The sequence below is a fragment of the Saimiri boliviensis genome, chromosome 6 (genome assembly GCF_048565385.1).
Source record: "Saimiri boliviensis isolate mSaiBol1 chromosome 6, mSaiBol1.pri, whole genome shotgun sequence".
NCBI lineage: Eukaryota > Metazoa > Chordata > Mammalia > Primates > Cebidae > Saimiri > Saimiri boliviensis.
In genome coordinates this window covers 8,427,024-8,444,657 of record NC_133454.1, presented here as the reverse complement: position 1 = coordinate 8,444,657, position 17,634 = coordinate 8,427,024, and the positions used below count along the sequence as shown (strand labels likewise).

Below are 17,634 nucleotides of genomic sequence, written 5' to 3'. Positions count from 1 at the left end.
GGTGAAACCCCGTCTCTACTAAAAATACAAAACATTAGCTGGGCATGGTGGCGCGTGCCTGTAATCCCAGCTACACAGGAGGCTGAGGCAGGAGAATTGCCTGAACCCAGGAGGCGGAGGTTGCGGTGAGCCGAGATCGCGCCATTGCACTCCAGCCTGGGTAACAAGAGCAAAACTCCGTCTCAAAAAAAAAAAAAAAGAAGTACTGAACATTATCAAATAAAGAGTGTTGCCTCTGTTCCTCGATTTCCCGACTTCAATCATTGTATGATAGTTTATTCTTTTTTTTTTCTTGAGATGGAGTTTCACTCGTTGCCCAGGCTGGAGTGCAATGGCAGGATCTTGGCTTACTACAACCTCCGCCTCCTGGGTTCAAGCAGTTTTCCTTCCTCAGCCTCTCAAGTAGCTTGAATTACATGCATGCACCACCACACCCAGCTAATTTTGTATTTTTAGTAGAGACAGCTTTCATCATGTTCGTCAGGCTGGTCTTGAACTCCTGACTTCAAGTGATCTGTCCTCCTCAGACTCCCCAAGTGCTGGGATTACAGGTATGAGCCACCACGCCCAGCCAGTTTAAGTATTCTTCTTAGGCCAAACATAGTGCCTTACGCCTGTAATCCTAGCACTTTGGGAGGCTGAGGCAGGAGGATCCCTGGAGCCCAGGAGTTCAAGACCAACCTGGGCAACACAGAAAGACCCTTTCTTGGCCGGGCACGGTGGCTCATGCCTGTAATCCCAGCACTTTGGAAAACTGATGCCGATGGATGACCTGAGGTCAGGAGTTCGAGAACAGCCTGACCGATAAAGCGAAACCCCATCTCTACTAAAAATACTAAAATTAGCTGGGCATGGCATCTGTAGTCCCAGCTACTTGGGAGGCTGAGACAGGAGAATTGCTTGAACCTAGGAGGTAGAAGTTGCACTGAGCTGAGGTTGTGCCAGTGCACTCCAGCCTGGGCAATGGAGTCTGTCTCAAAAAAAAAATGAAAAGCCCTCATCTCTAAAAAAGCAAGTATTCCTCTTGAGCCTTTTGCACAGTTTTATTTTAAATAGAGCCAGAGTATCACTCTGTTGCCCAGGCTGTAGTGCAGTGGCCAGATCTTGGCTCACTGCAACCTCCACCACCCAGGTTCAAGCAATTCTCATGCCTCAGGCTCCCAAGTAGCTAGGACTGCAGGCATGTGCCACCACGCCTAGCTAATTCTTTTATATTTTTAGTAGAGACGGTTTTTCTTCATTGGCCAGGCTGGTCTTGAACTCTTGACTTCAGGTGATCTGCCTGCCTTGGCTTCCCAAAATGCTGGGATTATAGGCATAAACCACCTTGCCTGGCTTGTACAATTATATATACATACGTACATAATTGAGATAGACATGGATGTACAAATTATACACACATACATAGTTGGGATACGTCTTTGTTATTAAACTCATACTCAATTCTTATGGAAGAAAAACCGCCTCAGTTTGTAGCCATAGTCTATTAAATATGAATAGAAAAAGAAAAGAAACTTCGTGTGAGCTGTAGTTTGAGAAACTTTTATGCCTAAAATTGTAGCTAACTTGCAATTGGATGATAAACTATTAGACTGTCAATATCCAAGTTTTACAACATTTAACAGTGACTAACTGATCTTTAAATTTCTAATACAGGAGCTGAACAATCTTTTGAACAGCTTCTGCCAGAATGTTCTTCAAAGGAGGGGAGCCAGCATGCTGATCTACCAAGTATTTTTAGCATTGAAGCAAGAGATTCTTCCCAAGGCATGACAAATCAGAACTATCCCTCTGAAGAATATACTGAAATAGTACAAAACAGGAAAAAAAGTGTTCATTTCCAGCTTTCTGTGGGAAATTTAAGTTCAGTCTGCAGTTCATCTGATGAAGCTCATGTATTTCATCAGTTAAATGTTCAGCATACCACTCCATGTGGTTCTAACTGTAGTGAGTGCTCAATAAAACACCAACTAGAAAGCAGAATGGAAAGGGTGGGCTTTGAAGAACTACCAAAAGGAGGGCTTGTTAGGTTACAAAGTCAAGGACTCACTGAAGATAATAGAAAGGAAAGCTCTAGGGTTTTAGACATACATCCACAGGTAGAGGAAACTGATTCTCGATTCTTTGTAAGAACAGTGGAGATGGGAACTTCAGTTCAGGCACCATATTCCTTAACTACTCAAAAATACTCTGAGAATTCTACTGAAACAGCAGACATTCCAAAAATCACCAGTAAACTATCTGGAAAAGAACATTCGGAGCTTTTTGCAAGTTCTGGATCATTTTCAATGCAGAGCTCTATACCAGTCTGGGTAAGTGAAATCAGTGTTGTATAACATTAAAATTCCTTTTTGGGAAAATTATTTTTTCTTTTAATATTGGAGATGAGGATCTCACTGTGTCACCCAGGCTGAATTCAAATTCCTGTGATCAAGGGGTCCTCCTGCCTCAAATTCCTAAGTAGCTTGGACACACCACATGCCCGGCAAGAAAAACTTGAAATACAAGCAAAACTTAAATATTCCCATCAAGCTTGTGATTACTGCAAATATCTAGCAATATGAAGAAACCTAAAATTTTGAAGGCTGTCTTCTGAGAGTATTTTCCGACACCCCCGGAAAATGGTGGCTTTGCCTATGATTTAGCACTTTTTCAGTGTTGAGCCTCATTGCAGTGCAGTGAATTCATCCATTATTGGAATAAGTACTGTTATTAACACTGTTCCTCATACCAACCAACTTATAACCAGTCAACTGTTTCTCATCTAGCAGTTTATCCTTCCACAAATAAATGTAAGACATCTGTTTGGCTGCATTTCTTCTTGTTCAGTGTTTAGCAGTCAGTGGTCCTCATTTGGTAGCCACCCAGGGATATCCACTCCAGTTCTGCACAGCTCCAGCCAACCTGCATTTGTTTTTTGCCAAACACTACAAACATTTAGGTTTGTAATCATTGTGTCATACTATTTCACCCCCCTCCCTAAGGTTGGCTCCAACAACCGAATGCTGTAGTTAGGGAAGCCTGACGAAATCTCTTGGTCTTTCCCAACTACTGCTTGTCTTCCTCCATTAATGTACATTTTTACATTTATGTACACTTGCGCAAATTGTGCATTATATTACAAAATGAGTATGTAGGGCATTTTTTACTGTTTTAAGGCTACTTTAATTTGACATGGTTTTCCTTTTAATTGTGCTTCACAGGAAACAGAATCTGGCCTTGGTATAATGGAAGAGCCAGAACTTACTTTAGTAAGCACCAGTGATATCAGTATTGCTGACATAGATTTTGCAAATTTAACCTTAGAAGAAAAGGGAGAGGATGAAGCAAAAAGCTGTTTACAGGTAAATTTAATCATTCCTTATATTTCAGCCCATTATGAGCAAACCAGTTGACCGTCTCTTACCTGATAACTTCAATTATCAGATGTTACTTATTCAATGGGATGCTGCTATGGACTTAAATTTAGTTCAGGGCTCCAGTTTAGTAGACACCTTAAGACCTGACACCTCCCCACCACCTGTCATTTGTCTTCAGCCTTCATTCTGTCAACGACTGTACATTTTCTTTTAATCCACACTCCAATTTTGCAAGACTCTGGCAGAACAGTTTTGTTATACAGCTAGTGTTATGGTACCAAGTTGGAAATTTTATCTAAACATATTCTAAGATACTGCATAATGGCTTCGGAACTGCTGATTTTACAAGGGTAGTTAGGGAGGCAATAAGAATAATAAAATCATTGAATTTCCTCATGCTACCCAAACAGAAGCCTGGAGGTGTGAGGGCAGTGGAGGGTGAATTGCGTGAGCCCAGGAGTTCAAGACCACCCTGGGCAACGTGGCAAAACCCCATCCCTAAAAAAATACACAAAAATTAGCTAGGTATGGTTTAGCTGTAGACCCAGTGACTCGGAATATTGAAGCTGCAGTGAGCTGTGATAATGTGACTGCACTCTAGTCTGACGACAGAGCAGGCCCCCTTTTAAAGAAATGTGTTGAAAATTTAATAAAACTTTCTTATCATTAGGTCAGTGAGTTTCTGCCTCTTTTATCAGAAACAGAAGGCTCAGATTATCCAGCTGTATCAGAACTTTCCATAGAAAAACCAAAGACAGCATCTACAGGTAAGCCTTTTATGGGCTCCACATCATGGGCTCCACACTTCCAATATAAAGATAACACTTTGCCTAATCGTTAAGTTTCTTCTCCCAACAGAAAGTCCTCCAAGGTTTACACCTGTATCTGGGAGCTTACAAGAAGCATTTACAAAGAGAAAAAAAGCATTTATGGAGAGATCCCACCAGAGGCAAAAAGAAATAACAATCAAAGAGAAACCATCTATAGGTATGTTGATTGAATTTTTTAAATCTTCACCACCTCCCTGAAATGTTTAAAGCCTGATTATAACTTGATTTCACATTTCTTTCCTCAGGTTCATCTGTGAGTCGTTTAAGGGGTGTGAATAAAGTCAGCGCACTACCTGAAGACAGAAAGACTACACAGGCTCTCAGGCACCAAAGGAGTCTAAGGTATTGTCGGTTTTTGTAGCGAGTCATGTTTTCTGCAATGTTTGTCTCTTAACTCTATGGAAATTCTTTACAGGTTACATAATCAACTAGCTGAAGTGAAACAACAAAAGGAAGAAAAAGCAAAACAAGAAGCTTATGCCCAAAACAGAACAAGGGCAAAAGAATTCCGTAAGGTGAGTTTAACTTAGGGGGAAGAGACCTAATTTTAAGCCTGAAGTACACAACTGAAACTGCGAAATTTTTATTCCTTCCACAGAAAACATTTGAGAAACTTCGAGCCAAAAATACATTCTAAAAGTCAGCAACAGTGTAGTTTTTTTTAAATTGTGTATATTTAAAGTCAATAAATTTTTATTCAAGGAATTCCATGTTGTGATTTCTTCCACTGTCCATCAAAGTCACTTTAGATCCTCTGAGGCCTTTTATCCGGCCTCCCGCCGCACTTCAGGAAGGGGCACCTCTTTCATTGGTGGTCAGTGAGAGGAGCACAGTATGTGGCGGCCCTCCAACGGTCTGAGGGACAGTGAACTGGCCCCCTGTGTAAAAAGTTTGGGGATGCCTGCTCTAAAGAGCTGCAAGTTAGCCCTGAAAAAGAAAAATTTTGATTAAAACTCTTACATGGCAACAATCATGGATTATTAAGTTTTATATCTCCTGGGGAAAACATAGCACCAAACATAAGAGTGCTATGGCATCCTATAGAGAACTTCCATCTTTGGTCACAGCGTGAAGAGCTCTGGGTTTCACAGCCTCATGAGCCCTCTTTGAAATGACCTATACAAATGTCTTTCCTAATGCATACATACCTTTTTAATGAAGCTGATGCTTACTTTAATCCAGCTGTCCTATCAGCCCTAGATAGTAATAAAAGTAAATTTTACATTTCCAGAGATGATTGTACAGTGAGTGAACATGATGAGTCTTAGAATCAGCCTAAGCTAACTCTGCTACATACAAACTGCTTAGGTATTAGCAATCCACAAGGGTTACAATACAGAGGCAAAGCACATTTGCATGATTCAAGAGATCTAGGCTGCACTGCCTAAAGAATTTTAAAATCTCGTTGATATTAGGGAAAAAACCACATGTGGCTCGCATTATATTTGTATTGCATTTCTATTACAATTAATCACATGTTCCCAATAGGCTGATTGCTACCAAGGTAGCAGATGGAAAACCTACTGGGAAATTTTTTTTATGGTCATGTCCACAGCAAATGAGAAACAGCATTCCAAAAGCCTTGGTAATGACCATTATGCCCTTGAGCAAACAGCTTATAGTCAGGATAAAAACTATTACTTGCCATTAATTTATTTTGGCTTCTGTCATCTCCTTTTAATACAGATACACTGATGAAGACTTCAGAATTCACCTATGGAAAAATGTTTTGTTTGTCTCAAATCACACTTACTATTAAATACAGAAATCTATCATCTTTCAAAATGAAGTTGCTTAGGTTCCAAATTATCCTAAATCTCAGCACCTCAACTAATGTATTGAAAATTCCATGCTTCAAATAGCTATTTAAACTAATGTATTTTTAAATTAAGGTCATTTTTAATCAATGATCCCATGCCCATTCACATCTGGATTTGCTCTGTGATCACATTTCTGGCAACTTCTCTTAGAGCTTTATAATCTCAAATACAATGAAATATTTAATGTAAATGGATGTTCAGAAAGGCCATTTTCATTCAGCCCATTCAGAGCAGTTGAACATTTCGCCCATCATCATAACATCATTGGTAATGAAGTTTAAACACATAATAACATAAGCCTAGTCTTTTTTTTTTACTCCTAACTGGTGATAAGTTGACCACCAGGATTTGGTTGCAAGCATTACTAGATAATAACCTAAAATAACATTTGTAGAAAAGCTAGTATTAAACAAAATAACCTACATGGCCTTTTAAGTAATGAATTAACTTACCAAGAATCTTTGGGATCTAATTTCTTCAACCAATTTACTTTAGGGTCCTAGAAGTTGAACTGTACAAAGAATAATTATATTTTGACACATGATCTAAGACACAGTCATTTACCATATTACAATGTTTCAGTCAATACATAACGTACAAACGGTGGTCTTATGAGATAAAAGCTGAAAATTCCTTATTTAAATGTTTAACACTTTTCTCCTACGTACTGTACTCATAAGCATGGCAAAATGTTACAGGTCTCATTGTCACCACTGCAATATGCATACAGTGGTGGAAGCATAACCTGTCTCAATTTAGCCACATTAACTATTTTTGGACACCATGATCAGCAGTGCCCATTCTCATCTAGAACGAGGCTTTGTAAAAGTTCCTTTCAAGCTTTGTAGTGAATTTGTATGAAGTTCTTGATACGCTGGCAATGCAATAGGGGGAAACAAGTAGAATCAATATAAACAGAGAATCTTACCTTTTTACTGTAAGTGGTGGATCTGCCTGGTTCTCAATTTGACACCCTGGAAAAAGAAAAGCGCTGCTTACTGTTTTAGAGTATATCAAAATAAACACCCTGAGAAACCTATACAAATACTGTATCAATAGAAATACCAGGTTTAACAAGCACAAAGCCAAGAAAACCAACGATGCCAGATACTGAATTTCTATAGCACTGACCTTTGAACACCCTAGCAGGAATAAACTGCTGAGTGCAGATACCACGCAGTGCAATTATAACTGAACTGTACAACTTTCGTAGCCCCAAATTTGCAGTGTTGCTGCTGAAAAATGCTTTCACAAACCTCTCAATTTCAGATTCCTCTAACAGGTTCAATATTTGGACCTTTATTCCTAATTGTCACTGTAATACGGAAAACTACATTAACTGCATTTTAAAGCTACAACTCTTTGCCCAGTCTCTCTATATAACTTCCAGATGGAATACATACATGTAACTTAACACACGACAAACATCAAGCTCATTTAGAGACGAGATTTCATCGTGATAGCCAGGATGGTCTCAAAATCCTAACAGGTGATCTGCCCGCCTCTGTCTCCCAAAGTGCTGGAATTAGAGGTGTCAGCCACTGTGCCTGGCCACATCAAGCTCATTGTTGCTCAAACTTCAAATTAAGCAAAATTCGTTTAGATTCAACATATCCATCCAAATTTACATGACTTTAGGATGAAATGTGTAACTGCCAGTTGAATAACGATTCAAAGAACAGTTTCATTTGGTAGTCTAGACAACGCAGTCTTTTATTTCCTTCTCTATATAAATAAGGAAATCTGCCCATTTCTGTTATACTAAATACTGCATTAAACCATAACATAGTCTACCTCATTTTAGATTATGCATTGACTCAAAATAATGCTGTATGCTTCAAGTAGAAAATCCATATATATAGATTTATAGTAGATACATAGTGATACTTTTGCCAGTATCTAATTCTGCGTTATACCTGAAATACTGGGATGTTGTACTTAATTTCTATTTTTCATTTTCAGTCCTTGACTATTTTAAGTATTTTACTTACCTTTCAACATGAATGAGTTCAAATCATATTCATTCCTATAGAAAGTACCAATTAAAGATTTAGAAAGGATACCACATTTCTAGTTACTAAAACTAAAATCCAAATAAAAATTTAAGATCTAGTTTATAGTATAACCATATCAAGCTCTCAGAATTAAGTTTTAGTTCATGCCCATATCATTCAGCAGTTGAACAGTTAAATTCATCATCTGAACTGTAATCATATTTCCCAAGATGGTACTGTCACCAGTTAAAACTTACCTAAGCAGTCACACTCAAGAATAGTACAGGTGTGGACATATGCCAATACCTAAGGTAAAAAAGTAGATTATCAGGTCTTTCACACATTTAGTAACTGTCATTTTTAAACTTTTAGCAGCTGTCTTGCCATTCCTTTCCACAGATCTAACAATAGTCCTGGGAGTAAGGTAAACAACAGAGTTACTCTATGAGGCGTTTCCAACGACATGCGGGCTACAGGAAAAGCCCCGTCGGGATAGACCTCAACCACTATACAAAGTTTTTTTTAAAGACAGTATCTGCCATGTCTTTTAAAAAATCATGTGATTCTTGCTGAATCATTTGAGCCCATGGGTTTGAGGCTACAGTGAGAGCTACAGGATCACATCTCACTGCAGTCTCAAACTCCTGGACTCAGTGATTCTCCTGCCTTAGCCTCCAGAGTAGTGGGAGACCGTAGGCACCACTGTGCCCAGCTAGTATTTATATGTATAAATAATGGAAGTCTAACACTACTCCATAGGTATGAGCAGAAACTGCAATATGCCCCAGTCTCTTACAATACTGCAAACTGCAAAAACTTCCTACCACGTTAATCACAAAAGCAATCATTTCACAATCACATTTTAAGGATTTTCACCAAGCTGCTTAGGAGCCAGAGTACAGAACGATAAATAAAAATATGATTCTTGCCGGGCGCGGTGGCTCAAGCCTGTAATCCCAGCACTTTGGGAGGCCCAGGCGGGTGGATCACGAGGTCGAGAGATCGAGACCATTCTGGTCAACATGGTGAAACCCCGTCTCTACTAAAAATACAAAAAACTAGCTGGGCATGGTGGCGCGTGCCTGTAATCCCAGCTACTTAGGAGGCTGAGGCAGGAGAATTGCCTGAACCCAGGAGGCGGAGGTTGCAGTGAGCCGAGATCGCGCCATTGCACTCCAGCCTGGGCAACAAGAGCGAAACTCCATCTCAAAAAAAAAAAAAAAGATTCTTGGTTCAGAATTAGTTGTCATCCATTATAAAATACAATATAATGTGGGCACATTATGACTTTGGCATTATATAACTTTTAGTCAAAGTCTACATCATTCAGATTTATGAATTCTTATGACCTGTATAATTATTTTTTTGAGACGGATTCTTGCTTTGTCACCCAGGCTGCAGTGCAATGGCAGGATCTTGGCTCACTGCAACCTCCACCTCCTGAGTTCAAGTGATTCTCCTGCCTCAGCCTTCTGAGTAGCTAGAATTACAGGCCCATACCACCATACCTGGCTAATTTTTGTATTTTTAGTAGAGACGGGGTTTCATCTTTTTGGTCAGGCTGGTCTCAAACTCCTGACCTTGTGATCCAATCACCTTGGCCTTCCAAAGTGCTAGGATTACAGGCATGAGCCACCAAGCCCAGCCCATTTCTATTATTATACTAAATCTTGCATTAATTCAGAATAATGCTGTATGCCTCAAGTAGAAACCCAAAGTTCTGATTACTGCTAGAAACTAACAAATTCAGGACCCTCTACTGCTTGCAACTAAATTAATCTGACACATCACCATAAAATGTGTGAATCTAAGATTCCTTTCTTTTCAGAAACCAGTAACTGAATTAAAAGCATGCTAGTTTTCTCTGAATAAAATGGAACTTGATTGCCCTGAGAACACACTACTGATTTCCTACACATAAACAAATACAATCTGAAAACTAAAATTGAGACATACCTTTAACTCCAGACATCAGGTTCTCAAGATAAAAGCCTTTAAAACAAAAAGCCATCTTATATATCAACATGCAACTGGAATGCAAAGGTAATACTGCTGAGGATTTCCTTCATACCCCCTCCTGTTTATTCTACAGTCCTAGAATCAATCTTTTTAAATTAAGAAACAGGGTCTGTCTCTGTTACCAAGGCTGGAGTACAGTCAAAGGTCAGTGTAGCCTCCAACTCCTGAGCTCAATCCTTGTTCCTCAGCCTCCCCTTCCTGAGTAGCTGCAAGTACAGATACATGCCCCAATACCCAGCTAATTTTTACATTTTTGTGGAGATGAGGTGTTTGTTACTTTCTTGCTCAGGCTGGCTTGAACTCCTGGCATTAAGCAATACTCCCACCTCGGTGTGGGGGAATTCCAAACTTGAGCCACTGCGCCTGGCTTGGAACCAACTTTTAGGGCTATCAATACTCCCATTATTATATCCCTTCTTATATGTATCAGAACTCATACTGAACAATGAGTTCTGGGTTGCAAAAGAGGATTTATTTTTTGCACCTATCCGTAAGTCTTTGTCCACAAGTTAAACAAAAACATACATAAGTGCAGTCCTAAGATGCACTATATAGCATAAAGTAGTTCTACCATGGTGATCAAAATAATGAACATCAGGGTAGTCATTGTGGTTCTCCCCACATATACATGTTAAATAAATGTGTATGCCTTTTCTTGAATTAACAATGATTAAAAATGGTAGCAGAAAATAGTATTAGTTTGGGCGTGGTAGCTCACAAAAATAAAAAAGTAGCATTAATGATATTCTAAATTTGGGAAGGGAAATGAGGTTACTACAATACTAAGCATCTGACGTCACTTTCCTCTGAAGAAAGGGGATAAAATTAAAGCATTTCAAATACCCTCTTCAAGATGGTTGGGTGTCAAGTTCTATCTTTGTCTAAGATCTCCTTTACAAAGTTAAAATCGCTGCACTTCATTGTTTCAGTGCTCACAGGACACTTGTAAGCTCTTACACTCAGAAATCAACTGATAATGTCTCAGCTTTTTCTATGTATTTTCCCTGGTGTGGTTTTTTTTTCTGTTACTACTCTTAAAAAATTTTTTTTTGTTATAGAGTTGGTTTGAGAATTTCTTCACCACCAGACTGGTACATATAACCACATTTATCATCTTTATTCATTTCTATGAAGTCACTTTTTTTCTATATGCTTCACCTTTGACATTCATGATTCTGTCACATTTTCAGGCCTCTCTGTCCAGTATTTTTGGCTTTTGTAGCTCTCTTCTTAGACAAAGCAGCTTCTTCAGTAGTATCTTCTTCTTCTAAGTATACACTCAGTCTTACAGGGAATTCAGAACTTACTATGAAACTATCCCCCTGCATAAAGCAAAACGAAAATTACAGATTAAGCAATAACTCCAATGGTTTAGTAATTACATATAGCTAAGTGCACTGGATTACTTCAGATAACCTAAAGACTACATGTAGTTGTCAAAAATCCTATCTGCTTGTTTTTTCATCTGATATCCTAACTAGCAATATCACATACAAAATGTTCTTAAAAATATTACTGAAAACCCCCTATTATTTTTATCAAGTTTCTAAAAAATTAGTATTTTCCTTCTTGTATTTCCCGTGGTAAACTTATTCAGCTTTTCAAAAAGGTTAATGAAGCGTAAGACAGAAACTAAATACAATTCCTCCTGTACCTACCAACTCCTGCCTTCCCAAATTGAAACAGGAAAAAAAATAAGTCACTTACTGCCAATTTGATATCACATTCGTCATCTTCAAGGTGTGTTGCATCCTCATCCTCTGCTCTGTAATTAACATTTATCATCATTGAGATGGCAAATTTTCTATGACCTAATTAGTTCTTATATTCCACTCTGAAATACAACTGAAACTGTAATACTAGTGAAAAGAAACAAAACAGAATTTCTAGATGTCTTATGTGCCAAGTTTGGCTCAAATGTAACAATCCCAACAGTCCTACTCTGTATCTTTATTCATTATTGAAGTATAAGTATATTAAAGGCAAAATATGAAGCAATTAACATGAAAATTTAAATAATCTTATAACCCATTACCCAAGTATTTCACAGGATTCCACTTACGTTGACTCCTCAATAGGAGAAATGGATCCCTCATCATCCAAATATTTGTATCTACGACTATCAAAATCTTCATTTTCTAAATCTTCACCAACATTCATTTGTTTCAAGGATTCTTTCAGATGGTGTTCATACTTCAGTTTTTCGATGTAGTTAAAAAATCCTCTTGCAACAGCTTGCTATATATATTAGAAACATCATATTGCATGTCATGACTTAAGGTTTTTCTTTCATGACCCACCAGGTGCCTATGTTCAAAAAGGGCAACAACCCCCTTACCAAAGACTATCTTAATTTTACTCCCTACTTGTGGACATATAAACTACTGATCATTAAAATTCACACTGCAATTATAAACTTTAGATCAGGCGTCCCCAAACTGTGGCCCGCGGGCCACACATGGCCCCCTGAGGCCATTTATCCAGCCCCCCGCCGCACTTCAGGAAGGGGCACCTCTTTCATTGGTGGTCAGTGAGAGGAGCACAGTATGTGGCGGCCCTCCAATGGTCTGAGGGACAGTGAACTGGCCCCCTGTGTAAAAACTTTGGGGACGCCTGCTTTAGACCTAAGGTGGTACCAAGGAAAAGTGAAGTATGTATCTTGTCACGCCTGGGACTTACAAAAACAGGAACAAAGTTTTTTTTTTTTTTTTTTCAGAGTGTTGCTCTAAGTGCAGTAGCAGGATCTTGGTTCACTGCAACCTCCACCTCAAGGGTTCAAGCAATTGTTCTGCCTCAGCCTGGGACTACAGGTGTGTGCCACCACACTTGGCTAATTTTTTATATTTTTAGTAGAGAAGGGGTTTCACCATGTTAGGATGGTCTCCAACTCCTGACCTGGTCATCTGCCAACCTCGGCCTCCCTCCCTAAGTGTTGGGATTTACAGGTGTGAGCCACCTCACCCAGCCAGGAGCAAGATTTGTAATGTTTACTATAACCACCTTAAACTTAAGAGATGAATACGTATTAATCCTCCCAAATAAAATTTCAGATTCTGAAAAGGGATCATAAATTAACTCTGCATTCATTCAACATCCACTCTCAAATATTTAAAAAATCTACTCCTAAGTATTAGGGTATCAGGCTTAGAATTATCTAGGCCCTAAGAATATAACCACTGAACATGAGGCATGTGTGGGTTTAGTTTAGGTACTGCAAAAACATTTTCAGGTTATGTGAGCTTTTATTATCCCCACTGAGATCCCAGGAAACCATTTGAGTTTTAGGGTTGTGTTTAAAGACCTGAGATGGGATGAGATCAAAGGATTTTATACAAAAAGCCTTGGAGCACTATCTTTTAAATTTGGCAAAAATGTAGTCACTGAAGAGTTACAAGTCAAGTTTCAGTTGAAGGATGGGGTGGATATTAGGGGGAAGTCAGTATAAGAGTATCAAAATTGCAGACAGTGCATTGCCAGTACATCTTAAACAATTCTAAAATTGGCCAACAAATCATTTTGGGCATTTATGTGTATTCATATATATGTAAAATGATGACTCACCTCAAACGTTAAAATTTTTTTCCAAGGGGGCTTTTTTTCATTCTCTGATTCTAAAAATGGGAAGCCGGGTCCTCTGCTTCTAAACTGTTTCTTCTTATCTATCAGTGAGCATAAAGGATTTCTCCTTCCTTCTGGTCTTCCCCTTGGTCTTCCTGTTGGCTGGTACCTCTTTTTCTTTTTTTTGTACTTCTTTTTCCTGTTCTTGAATCTTTCAAAAATAGCTTTCATGGTCAATGGTATTGGTTCAAAAGATGAGTCACTTGATGAATCACTTGCTTGAACATTTCCAGGTGTACGAACACATTTTCTAATGGGGTTTCTTTGCCCTCGTTTAGGTGAGTAAGGGACACACTGAGTTTTAAATAAGCTGCTATCAGAAGAGTTATCACTGGAAAATGGAAAAATAATTTCATTTCCTTTCTTACTGAATACTAGCAATTATTTACCAGTAATAGCCAGTCCCAAAAGTGCATTTCTTCCAAGACCAACTCAGGAAAACATGACCAGAATTAAATTTTCTTTAAAGGATGGACTCAGAACCAGCCAGCCGTTAAACTCCTGACCACCCTATTTAAATAGCCCATAAAGACACATCTCTTATTAAAAAGAATGTTATGGACATCGTCTTGCTGTCAGACTAGAGTGCAGTGGTACAATTACAGCTCACTGCAACCTCAAACTCCTGGAACCCGAGGCATGCTCCTGTCTCAGCCTCCCAAGTAGCTACTATCTAGGACTACTGGCAAACACCACTATGCTCATCTTATTAAAAAATCATGTATGCCGGGCGCGGTGGCTCAAGCCTGTAATCCCAGCACTTTGGGAGGCCGAGGCGGGTGGATCACGAGGTCAAGAGATCGAGACCAACCTGGTCAACATGGTGAAACCCCGTCTCTACTAAAAATACAAAAACTTAGCTGGGCATAGTGGCGTGTGCCTGTAATCCCAGCTACTCAGGAGGCTGAGGCAGGAGAATTGCCTGAACCCAGGAGGCGGAGGTTGCAGTGAGCCGAGATGGCGCCATTGCACTCCAGCCTGGGTAACAAGAGCGAAACTCCGTCTCAAAAAAAAAAAAAAAAAAAAAAAAAATCATGTATCTTTCAAGATAATGTATGAGCTCAACCAAGACTGTATGGTTCGCTGCTAAAAGCGTCTAAGTAAAACACAGCCTGCCATACAAAAACAGGATGATGTACTCCAGAAGAGACCCAAAGAATAAACTTTTTCTCTAAGAATGTGTCCCATTATAATATATTCACTTTTTGGATTAGAAGTATTTGCAATAGTATTATATCAATCTACATAAACCAGATAAACTTGGAAGGGCAGTGAACTCTGGTTTTCCTTCTTTCCCAATTCCTGAAAATTATCTTTACTGTCATTCATTATATATAATAATTTAGTTTCTCAAAGTAATTCAGATACAATAAATATGACTGAATCCACTCAGTTCTCCAGTAAAAACCCACTTACCTTTGATTTGCAAGTTCCATAGCATCAGATGTCACATGATCAAAGGAATCTATTCCTGATTTATCCATCAGTTGCTCTTGGTTTTAAAGTTTCCTGAAATTGTGAAATTTAGTAAATGTGACAAAGCTTCCCTAAATATTGACACAGTATCTACTATGATTTTCAACATAGTCAGACTATACCATTGATTTTAGGCAAAATCATTTCCCAGGCTTAAGCTGCTTATCCATTTCAGATCAATTTCTTTAAAAAAAAAATCCACAAATTCTATTTCCAGATTTTCAGTTTTTACCCTCTAAATCTATTCAATGCAACAAGATTCCAAAAAAGTACTGTGACTTCCAACAAAAGCATCTGTCAATATAAAGTTTTATCAAGGCCAGGCGCGGTGGCTCACGCCTGTAATTCCAGCACTTTGGGAGGCCAAGGTGGGTGGATCACGAGGTCAAGAGATCGAGACCATCCTGGTCAACATGGTGAAACCCCATCTCTACTAAAAATACAAAAATTAGCTGGGCATGGTGGCGCACACCTGTAGTCCCAGCTACTCGGGAGGCTGAGGCAGGAGAATTGCCTGAACCCAGGAGGCGGAGGTTGCCGAGATCGCGCCACTGCACTCCAGCCTGGGTAACAAGAGCGAAACTCCGTCTCAAAAAAAGTTTTATCATTAGCCACATATTAACATATAATTACCAATACAGTATTAATGTACAATTAAAAGCCATTTTCCAACATCGAACAGGAATTCCTAAGGCAAAATGTGCCCTACATAATAAACCAGGAAAACGATCTCCATTCAATAGACCATTTTAAACTCCTGATCACGTCTCCGTTGTAATTCCAAGATTCCTCCTTCATTCCTAGATTCATTTAAGTAACTTAACTTTGTCATACTGCATCTTTGCCATTATTGGTGGAAACTGACGAATTCTGAATTCTCAACCTTTTTCGATAAACTATCATAATTCTTTGTCTCTTCATCTCCATAGCAGAGTACACAACATAAAAAAAAGCAACATACAAAAAAAAAGAAAACGATTCCTTCTTGTAAGAAAAAGAGACTGGTCAGCGTGGCTCATGCCCGTGTAACCCAGTACTTTGGGAGGTCAAGGCGGGCGGATCACTTGAACCCAGGAGCTCAAGACCAACCCAACCCAGTCTCTACAAAAAATACATAAATTAGCCGGGCTGGTGGTAGGCGCCTGTGGTCCCAATAAGGAGGCTGAGATAGGTCGATTACCTGAGCCTGGGAGGAGGAGGTTGTATGTAATGGGCCTCAGCTACACAAGGAGCCCCGTCTGGGCAAAAAAATTAATTCTTAAAATACTGGCTAGGTGTGCTCCTAGCCACTCCGGAGGATCGCTTTGCAGTGAGCCGAGATTGCACCAGTACACTCCGGCCTGGACGACAGAGCAAGACCCTGTCTCAAAAACAAACAAAACAAAAAACCAGGAAAATGAAAAATAATAGGCATGGCAACAAAAATAAAAAATAAAGTACTTATTTCATTACTGTCTTTGCCTTAGTCATTCTCGTTTCATTCCGTAGTTTCTTGGGACCCGACATGAGTCATTACATATAAATCCTAGGATAAACCAGCAAAACATTTCAAATATAGGAAAACGATAAGGTCACCAAGACCTCAGATTTCTTAAATGCCCAACGGACCCCCGTGGTAATTTCCTGTTAGAACGCCTTACTAGTTTTAGTTTCTTAACCACAAGATTCTACGAAGTCAGTAAGTATAGAATGCTCAAAAACAGGATTCAACAAAAATTTGGTCCCATGCATTAATGGTATACTTGCGTTTTTTTTTTTAAAGTAGGGATTATCAAAATAAAGCTAGCTCAATAATCGCTTTACCAAGACACTCCTACTTAGGTATCGGTGCCCCTGCCGGATTCGGCGGTTCTTAGACCTCGTGGGCAGAGCGCGGCGCTTTACCCGGAGCTGTCGCTGTTCTCCCGGCAGCGCCTCGCCTCCAGGAAACCGGCGCCAGCAATGGCGATCTCCCACGTGTGAAGGTTAAATCATTTACATCGCGTACGGAGGTTAAACTCGTTCACAACGCATTTCAACCCCTCCCTCTCAAGAAATCATGGAGGCCGCCCACACTACAGTCGCAGCCGCCCGGCGCCGAGGGGCCTGCCGCTGCGAACCCTCCACCCTCTCGGCCCTACCTCCGGGACTCGATCCCCCGGACCAACGCTAGGGCCCCGGAAAACCCCGTAACTGTAACGCCTCCCCCCGCTGCCAGGGCCGGACGGCCGTTCCCTCTGGTCTACCGACCCAAAACCGCCTCACACGGGCCCCAACCGCGCACTTAGTGACCGTAACCCAGGCCTCTGGCCAAACACCCGCGACCGGCCTGCTGCGTGAGTCCCGAAGGCCCGCACCCACCAAGCTCCCGACCTCAGCCCTCCGCCTCCCGAAGACCAGCCGGCTTCTTCCAACCGCGCAGAGGAAAAGGGGCGGCAAGTCCCGCGGCCTGCGTCATAGCCAGGCCGAAATCTCGCGATACCACTTAGCACCCGGGAAGAAGGCGAGCGTCGGAAGCAGGACCGGAAGCGGGGTAGCC

The 17,634-nt window shown here is 40.1% G+C and overlaps 2 protein-coding genes and 8 non-coding genes across 16 annotated transcripts in view; 1 reads left to right on the top strand and 9 right to left on the bottom strand.

Moving 5' to 3' along the window:
* The window catches only part of CEP295 (centrosomal protein 295), a 61,827-nt gene extending 56,933 nt beyond the window's left edge, over positions 1 to 4,894 (top strand). For all 5 annotated transcript variants that reach the window (XM_039462195.2, XM_074400327.1, XM_074400328.1 and 2 more), the window contains 7 exons: positions 1,657 to 2,312; positions 3,204 to 3,344; positions 4,030 to 4,126; positions 4,218 to 4,346; positions 4,435 to 4,531; positions 4,605 to 4,704; positions 4,788 to 4,894. In XM_039462195.2, the coding sequence (XP_039318129.2) occupies positions 1,657 to 2,312; positions 3,204 to 3,344; positions 4,030 to 4,126; positions 4,218 to 4,346; positions 4,435 to 4,531; positions 4,605 to 4,704; positions 4,788 to 4,826 (1,259 nt within the window). In that variant the 3' untranslated portion in view covers positions 4,827 to 4,894. The remainder of the gene's footprint in view (positions 1 to 1,656; positions 2,313 to 3,203; positions 3,345 to 4,029; positions 4,127 to 4,217; positions 4,347 to 4,434; positions 4,532 to 4,604; positions 4,705 to 4,787) is intronic.
* TAF1D (TATA-box binding protein associated factor, RNA polymerase I subunit D) lies at positions 4,757 to 17,560 on the bottom strand. 3 transcript variants are annotated; one of them, XR_012517976.1, is made up of 9 exons: positions 17,457 to 17,559; positions 15,057 to 15,149; positions 13,584 to 13,971; positions 12,085 to 12,260; positions 11,730 to 11,787; positions 11,181 to 11,344; positions 9,960 to 9,995; positions 6,938 to 8,309; positions 4,757 to 6,520 (listed from the first exon to the last, which is right to left on the bottom strand). XR_012517976.1 is itself a non-coding variant. In XM_074400333.1 (6 exons), exons 2-6 carry the CDS (start codon positions 15,122 to 15,124, stop codon positions 11,201 to 11,203), a joined length of 834 nt encoding a protein of 277 aa, XP_074256434.1. In that variant the 5' UTR covers positions 15,125 to 15,149; positions 17,469 to 17,560; the 3' UTR covers positions 11,115 to 11,200. The 3 variants fall into 3 exon arrangements, 2 of the variants coding, with proteins under 2 accessions (XP_074256434.1, XP_039318127.1); XM_074400333.1 differs by lacking the exons at positions 4,757 to 6,520; positions 6,938 to 8,309; positions 9,960 to 9,995 and having other exon boundaries at positions 11,115 to 11,344; positions 17,469 to 17,560; XM_039462193.2 differs by lacking the exons at positions 4,757 to 6,520; positions 6,938 to 8,309; positions 9,960 to 9,995 and having other exon boundaries at positions 11,115 to 11,344.
* On the bottom strand, positions 5,175 to 5,307 carry LOC120361009 (small nucleolar RNA SNORA25). Its single transcript, XR_005577372.1, has one exon. It is a non-coding gene; the product is annotated as a small nucleolar RNA SNORA25 (small nucleolar RNA).
* Positions 5,663 to 5,784, bottom strand: LOC120361011 (small nucleolar RNA SNORA32). Its single transcript, XR_005577374.1, has one exon. It is a non-coding gene; the product is annotated as a small nucleolar RNA SNORA32 (small nucleolar RNA).
* On the bottom strand, positions 6,201 to 6,273 carry LOC120361007 (small nucleolar RNA Z40). Its single transcript, XR_005577370.1, has one exon. It is a non-coding gene; the product is annotated as a small nucleolar RNA Z40 (small nucleolar RNA).
* On the bottom strand, positions 6,697 to 6,829 carry LOC120361010 (small nucleolar RNA SNORA1). The gene has a single exon (XR_005577373.1). It is a non-coding gene; the product is annotated as a small nucleolar RNA SNORA1 (small nucleolar RNA).
* On the bottom strand, positions 7,055 to 7,193 carry LOC120361008 (small nucleolar RNA SNORA8). The gene has a single exon (XR_005577371.1). It is a non-coding gene; the product is annotated as a small nucleolar RNA SNORA8 (small nucleolar RNA).
* Positions 8,143 to 8,214, bottom strand: LOC120361016 (small nucleolar RNA SNORD5). The gene has a single exon (XR_005577379.1). It is a non-coding gene; the product is annotated as a small nucleolar RNA SNORD5 (small nucleolar RNA).
* Positions 8,377 to 8,507, bottom strand: LOC120361012 (small nucleolar RNA SNORA18). Its single transcript, XR_005577375.1, has one exon. It is a non-coding gene; the product is annotated as a small nucleolar RNA SNORA18 (small nucleolar RNA).
* Positions 10,429 to 10,556, bottom strand: LOC120361015 (small nucleolar RNA SNORA40). The gene has a single exon (XR_005577378.1). It is a non-coding gene; the product is annotated as a small nucleolar RNA SNORA40 (small nucleolar RNA).
* Positions 17,561 to 17,634: the final 74 nt, after the last annotated feature.

Excerpts from the sequence above, each read along its gene's own strand:
- TAF1D (XM_074400333.1), bottom strand. The coding sequence starts at position 15,124 with ATGGATAAATCAGGAATAGATTCCTTTGATCATGTGACATCTGATGCT. Across the intron at positions 11,788-12,084 it reads TCTCCTATTGAGGAGTCAAC|AGCAGAGGATGAGGATGCAA; the intron begins GTAAGTGGAATC and ends TGTTAATTACAG. Across the intron at positions 11,345-11,729 it reads AATGTGATATCAAATTGGCA|GGGGATAGTTTCATAGTAAG; the intron begins GTAAGTGACTTA and ends TGCTTTATGCAG.